Source organism: Geospiza fortis, unplaced genomic scaffold (assembly GCF_000277835.1).
Source record: "Geospiza fortis unplaced genomic scaffold, GeoFor_1.0 C13963667, whole genome shotgun sequence".
In the NCBI taxonomy this organism is placed as follows: domain Eukaryota; kingdom Metazoa; phylum Chordata; class Aves; order Passeriformes; family Thraupidae; genus Geospiza; species Geospiza fortis.
This window is the reverse complement of record NW_005055603.1, coordinates 260-7,994: the sequence shown is the minus strand read 5'-3', so window position 1 is coordinate 7,994 and position 7,735 is coordinate 260. Positions and strand designations below refer to the sequence as shown.

Sequence of the window (7,735 nt, the reverse complement as noted above, 5' to 3'; positions counted from 1 at the left end):
TACAAAAGTTCTCCCTCCTTTTTTTACTAAACACTTCCTGTTTTTTTGTAAAGCATTAAGGATCATCATCTCTTGCAGTATCACATACCATTTGGTAAACATAACAACTGAATCTCCTATTAGGCTTCTGTTCTATATGCAATACGAGGTCTTTGTCAAAGTAAACTTCATGACTGTAAGTCTGAAATGAGAAAAAAAAAAGTTCAGGTTGCAGTCTCTATTTCCACAACTTGCTAATATCTATCATTTTCCACAAGGAACAAAAAATTTGTTGAACTCCATGATCAGGCAGAAATTTTGTGTGGATACACAGAGATTACTCTTCCAGATAAAGGACAGAATTTTATAACTTTTGAGAGGTTTCTCACATCCCTATTTTAGGAATCTAAGTTCAGAGCATCTGATTTAAGATCACAAGTTGCCTATGCAGTCACTGATAAAAGAGGTGTAACAGTGCTGAACATTTCAGACCATCTAAGCTGGATGTCCACCTAAATTTGGACTGATGAACAGCCCATTCTATCTTCCCAAATATATATACAATGAGGTCTGTACTTCATTTTATACATGAGGACTTCAAGTTAAACAAGGGAGAGTCTTTACAAGTTGAAGTTAGTCTGACGTAACTAGCCACAGAGTATTTAAGTTGATAAATACTTCAGAAATACATTAAGGACAACCCTTTCCCCAAACAAAAAAACTCCAAACAAAACAACCAAAAAAATCACCCACAATCATGACTTCAAATAATGGAGATTTTCAGGTAAATTAACTACTGTCTGATGGAGTACTTAAAATTTTAGAGTTGTAATTGTTATTTTATGCAAATCTCATCCCTTTGCTACTTATATACCTGCTTAAAATCTAAACAGAAGTGGTATGTGAATGAGTATGGGGAAGAGACAGTGGGAACAAAAGACAAGAATTTTCCTCACCACATCCCAGGACTCCTTTAATGGAATACTCTTAAGCAGAATCCCATGTTCATTGCAATGAAAGTCAAGGTGAGCTCTTCCATCAGCTCCTATCTGAGTAACTGCCACAGTGGACAGTAAATCCAATTCATCTTCATAGTCCACAATTTTGAACGTCTTAGGAAAAACAAACTTCAAGTTTACAAATCAAACACAAATTCACATTCCCCTCTACCTAAATTGCATAGCTATTTTTTCTTCATGTGAAAGTAGTATGGACAAATTCTAGTTCTTAAGTCTTCTCATCCAAAAGAAAACTTCGGGAACCCGATACCCAACAGGCATTTTTCCCAACATGAGTTGTCAGGGTATTTCAGCAAAATTCCTTAAGTAGGAGAAAAGGAAGTGATGTTCTGAAAAATCCTAATGTGCAAGTACATGTATTTTATATGGAGCATATAAGAAATATAAAACAAGTACTTCTAAAGTGACCAAGAAGTATATTTAGGCTCTTGAAGCAGAAATGTTATTAGACAGTGTAGCTTTAAACCATCAATGGTTTTGAGGGAATGGGTACATTAGAGTAATTCCATGAATATCTGTATGTTGTGTTCAGATCTCTCTTGCTCCACAGATTATAGGTCAGTGAAGAACTGATACCAAAATATGAAGATTGTGAATGACCTTAATTGCCTTTATCTCGCTGTGACATACTCTAAATTCAAGCCAGTCCTTTTCTTCCATAATGTAAAAACATTTACTGGAATCACAAGTATAACAACAGGAAAAAAAAATTAGTGTGCAATTATTTTATTATGGTTAAAAGAAAAAGTGAATAAACTGCAGACCCTTAAGGGTTATACTGGACTGTGCTGTATTTTTACCATAGTAAAATCTACTTCCTCAGAATAAAGAATAGAATAGAAGTGACTGCCAGAAACTGATGAATTTTACCTGTTGTACTTATGTCAATTACAGATCCAGCTCTAGATAGAGAGCTAAAAAATATTTTTCACAACCTTTAAAGACTCAAGTGGTGTTTTCAATCTCAAGAAGCAGTTACATAAAGGAAAAGTGCTCAACACCTTATCCTACATTCCAGTCAAAGTAACTGAGAGAGAAAAATAAAGTTGGGAGATTCTTTAAAAAAGACAAGAGAATCCTAAAGCAGAGGAAAAGAAAAAGTTTCTTTCATTTCATAAAATGCTTTATAAGAAATGTTCAAAGTAGATATTTAAATGGAGAAAATAATGGTTTGTTACATTAACATATCTTTTCTGTGCCATTGAAGTCACATGGAATTATGATAATGTGAGGCATAAGAGCAGTTCTTGAAGGAAAGAAAAAACACAAAGCTCAAATGCTGACCAAGGAGAAAAGATGATAAACAGTATGTGAAGCTATTGGAAGAAGACAAAGAGAAGAGGAATAAAGAATTCAAGGATATAGAGAGCTAATGGTTACACCCACTGCCCTTGAAACAAGAAGGGCTTCTGGCTAACTAAACACTGAAACAATCCCTGAAGTGCTCTCACTTCAGTTACCTCTTGTTCTGGGTCATCATCCAGCAAGGTGAAACGCTTCTTCACCACCCGACCAGAAGCTGTTACAGTAACATTGTTGTTCACCTTTGGAGAAACATAAAAAAGTGTCTCTAGACTTCGGAGCAAAGTTGTTTCTATCCATTTGACAATGTATCTGTTCCATACATTTTGCCTTCTGACCTTGTTTTACTCATTAGCTATAGCCCTGGTGCTGCTGTTTTCTTTATGAGTTCATGAACTTGGGGATTTTACCTGAGATTTTATTGCTGTTTACTCATATTCAGAGGTGTTCCACAGAGGTGGCAAAGGTTCTCAGCTACCATAATTTTTTGAACAGAAGTGACTAGAACCAAGATGCTGGAATGCGAATTAAGACTGCTAAATCACCACTGTTTTTTCCTAAACTTCCAGAAGATGGGAGAAGTAGCATCTTAAACCACCATGGCTGCTTCCACTGGGCTTCATTAACACCAGAAATATTAAAAAATAGGTTATCAGTGTCTTAATAGAAGTCAAAATGAATAAGCACAGCATAGGCAGGATTAGAACTAATATTTCTTTCTTCTTACTGTAACAGAAGTTACCTACACAACTCTCTTAAAGCACTATGGCAAGTTATTAGATGGCAACTGGCGTTTAGTTTTTGAATTCAATACAGGTTTTGTTCTTGAGTTTGTGAAGATTTTTAATACACAAACCTTTTTTCCCACAAAAGCTTAAAAATTAGCATCACAGATTTGCACATTTTACAGTATTCAAACTACAAAAACTTGCTTTTAGGTAAGACATAACCTTGTCTGCTGAATCAAAATGACAGTTCCAGGCACTACCTAGAATTATTTTCATGTGTGCTCTTTAACCTTTTTGACATTATATTGTCTTTGTGATTCTATATCACAAAAGACTTCATCAAACAACTGAAGTGATTAAAGAGCTCAGTTCTACCACTAGTTTTAAATCATCCTCTCACACTTGGTTCTACCCTTCTGATCCATTGATGACTCAGTCCTGTTCTGCTCCAGTTCAGCAAAACAAGCAAGCAGAAAGTACTCACCTTTTCTGCCAGGTTATTCTGTTATTTTAGAGCACTGACTTGGCTCACCAAGGGTTAGATGAATGTCAAATTTGGCACAAGAGAATGACAGGCATGCATGGCCAGGAAAAGTAATGGACTTTTGGAAGCAATGTAGTGTCTTTGTTGTCTTATGAAGACTTGCCCCTAACTTATCAGAGACTCGAAACTTTTCTAGCATTTGTATGATCAACTTACCTGAGCACCAGAAAAGCACACGATTATCACTTGGTGGCACCTTCATTTGAAGGAAATCTGTCACCATCTTTTAAGTATGTTTTATATCCATGATACATTGTTACACTGCACACCCTAAAGAACACTAAAAACTAAAGAAAAGACTGAAGGTTTCAGAAATCTATCCTGAAAGTGTTATTGTTTTCAAAATTCTTTTCATACCGCTTGAAGTCCAATGAAGACAGAACATGTCTTTCAATAAACCTTGGATAAAGCCCATAAAACACAGTGATTACTCAAATATGCAAACCCCCTCTTTATAGCTGAAACTCCCACATTGTGATCTCAGACACTAAACTCACACAGTTTTCTCTGTTGGCTACAATTGTAAAATCTTCTGCAATCTCCATTTGATCTGCATGATTTTTAACTTCCTTAAGCTTTAAGACTCTACAAAAGAAACAAATTACAAAGTAAGTAATGTATTCTAATCTGCTTACTACAACATTTCTATAGAATTTTTTTATCTAGTACATCAAAACAATGTAAAGAAATAAAATGGAAATTAGTTATTTTGGTAATTTATGTTTATCAGTGGAATTTTGATACAGTGGTCCTTGAGTATTTTTCATACCAAAATGTAAACTGTGGCCTCTAGTGCTCATATTCATCACACCAAAATCTGCAGATGTTTCTAGAAGAATGTTTGATTCTGACAAATTAATAGATTTTACAGTTTCTATAGTCTGATGAGTGTTTGGGCCTGCAAATCGTCAGACTACTAAATTTATGCAGTTATGCAACTTCCCTAATGAATAAAAGATTTGAGTAAAAGAGGCTCATACTTTATCAAATTTGGTCCCACGTGGATTATTCTGCCTGACATATCTGGATGGAAATATATCCAGTCAGGTTCAAGTGAACAGCATTTCATATCCTGTATGCCATTTTTTGCCTGAAGAAGAAAAGGAAAATTTAGAATATTAGTATTTTGAAAGTTTCCCAGATCTAATTAAAGAGGAAATACTGAGCTCCTCACTATATACCTCTGGAGGTTTGTAAGTATTGCTCCTAAACATGACTAGAAAGGATGGCAGTGGAACAATAATAAAACGAACAACAACAGTAATAAAAAAAACTCAGTTCCAATTCTCAAGAAATTCAAGATAAAGTAGTTTTGAGATTTTTAATATGCAATAAGCAATAACCTTGTACCGTAGCTATATATTGTCCTATCTCTCCTGAAACTAAGCAGAATGAAGATTTAACCTACACTGTGCAAACACTTCAACAATTCCAGCTATTTGAGTATCCAAGACATGGCAAATGGAAAGACATGCAACAAACATTAGCACAGAGTTTGACTTGAGCTTCAAACCTCAGGCTTAGCCTCCTTTGTGCAAATTATTTGTGGAGCATGTAAGCCTGGAATACCATGAGATTTCAGCAATCACATGCAAGCCAGTCCAAATCTCAGGATTTTGGCAGTGGCTTTCTGTTATTAAATTTAGCTGACATCCATCATTCAATTGCCAAATATATGAACCCACATAGGAAAAAAAGCAGATGAGAAACAATTGCAAGTCTATTTGAATCAAAATTGATCTTCAGCTACAATTGTGGAACATCAGTTTTGAAAATAAGGAGGGAAAATAATTGATCAGGCAAGCAAAAGAGATAAGGACATTTACAGATAAGACTTTTTAGTCAAGAAACTCTTAACAGGCCCAGAAGTTGCTTGAAATACAGAATGATCTTCAGGTCAATTCCACATTCAAAATAAAAGCTGAGATGGACAGCTCACAAAAAATAGTATTCATATGATGAATAGTACATAAAAATAATTAGGAACAGATTAAACTAACTAATAAAACCTTTATAGGGACAGAAGGGGATTAAACTGAGCAATCAAATCTTTTGTTAGGGAGAGAAAAAAGTTACAAGTCAAAGGTAAACTACAAACAGTAAGGACATTTACTCTGCAATATTATAAAATTTAAAATAATTCTGTAGTCAGCATTTAGTAGGCTGACTAGTCAGAAGTGCATTAGGATGTTACCATGCAAGGAAACAGGTAATGAGACTTAAGTCATGATACAGTGCTGTGTAGCTCTGACTGCACCACTGTTGTATTGGAATGAAGGAAATATGAAAAGCAGCACTGATTCAGAAAAAAGCATTTTACACATGACTCCATGGGATAGCTAATTTGATACTGGAGTGAAAGCACTGCACTGGTAAACAAAGGTATTATACCTACTCAGAATAAGAGATGAAGACAAACATAATACACATTAATTTCAGAGAAGCTGCTTTCTGAATGTATTACCAAAGCATTGTCTTTTAGAGAACAAATATGGAAGACTCCTTTATGTTTTTTCTTGTTCGGTGTGATGATATAATGCCAAGGGTAACCTCCAATTTGAAATGCATTCTCCAGAGAAGATGCTTCAAATAGCAAAGGTGGGGTATCTGCAAATATTCCGTAATGTTAACACCATTAGTAGCAGAACAGTCATCATTCCATTGATGCTTACAATTCTAAATTCCCATAAAGCTACTAATTCTTCAGAACTTTTGAGGATTGGTGGAAACACATTGCCTATTAACTGTTTTCCAGTGCCAGCTATGCTACCTCACCCAGCACCCAGGTTCACATCTGAAGTTCCCTCTTCTTCCCTCCCTCCTCAGATCTTGATGCTGAATACTCTTCTAGTACCTTTGACTTACAAGCAAAGCCACAGCAAATAATTAAAATTATTCCAGCTCATCTGATTGAGAAAGGATCCACACATGAACAGACCAAAGACCATATCAAGATGGTCACTATTCTCTTGAGAAAACCAGTGATAAATAACTGGAAACAGCAAGCAGCAACCTCAAATAACAGAATTCAATGCAGGAAGATAGAATATTCAGATTCTGCTTTCTCTTTTTGTGTAATACAACAAAATAGCGTGGACCACAATGAATGCAATCTGTAGCTGAGTTCATAAAAATCAATCAAAATATAGAATTTTTAGCAATTAATGGCAAAAGGTATCTAGTTTTCCTTTCAGTTCAGTTGGGATAAATTACTGAGATGTACTAGGCCATTAGTACAAGTCTTCTTTTTACTAAATGAGACGCATTTTTAATGAAATGAACTTTACAACTTCTGCCAACTAGTTAAATTAAAGTAATTTCTACAGCTGCTATAACTGAATCAATTTTAGACTGAAGATCAGGTCTTTTTAACAGTACAGAGAAAAGCTAGGGAGAAAACTGACAGAATGTGGAGAAAATCTGCAGTCGTGAAGAGAATTTAAACAGGGAGGATATAAAAACCTAAACTGAATTAGTGAAGAACAAGGTTCTTATCTGGACCCAAAGGTCTTATCCAAATTTTAACTTGTTCTTTTCCTACTGCGTCTAGATAATTATCCTAATGCCAATGGTGCTGTCACATGACATCACATATTATGTCTATGGAGTGCTTCTCTCCTCTTCCTTTGTTCATGTTTCCGTCAATTTAGCCATTTAGATTGAATGGAATTAGTTCACTGCCCATGGAAATGAAGTCTTTCCTAAGCTGGAAAGTGGCTGTGTCCCATTTGCTTTTTGGAGTGACACATAAGAAATGGGAGATTCTGTGCAAGAGACAAACTATATGTTGTAAAAAACTTATGCATCTGCTGGAAATGTAGAGAATGTTGAAGATGGAAGCATAAGCAAAGGACCTACTGATACTAAAATCCGTCAGAAAATGAAAAATGAGTTAAGAAAGTTTGTGACATTTTACCCAGACAACTTTTTAAATAAAGCTTATATATCAAGGTCCCTCAAAAATTCTGGTAGATGGACTAAATTATACAATTAAATGTATCTCAACAGTATGTCAATACTGAGTAGTAGAGGCTGCTTTAAAATATGCCTTTCCTATTATGGTTTCCACCTAAACCACTGTGATAATGTGATTCTGCTGCCTCAACTCCATCATTCCCACTTGTATGTCACTTGCTCTTGTTGCTAAACTCCTCATGTTTTAT

At 35.2% G+C, this 7,735-nt stretch overlaps 1 protein-coding gene across 1 annotated transcript; it reads right to left on the bottom strand.

Annotated features, from left to right (window-relative positions):
- Positions 1–6,195, bottom strand: LOC102043339 (DDB1- and CUL4-associated factor 17-like; the record flags this gene model as incomplete). Its single annotated transcript, XM_005431480.1, has 6 exons — positions 1–181; positions 936–1,091; positions 2,459–2,542; positions 4,070–4,157; positions 4,553–4,662; positions 6,037–6,195. Coding segments are annotated over 6 exons (723 nt in total), but the record flags the coding sequence as incomplete, so codon positions are not given.
- Positions 6,196–7,735: the final 1,540 nt, after the last annotated feature.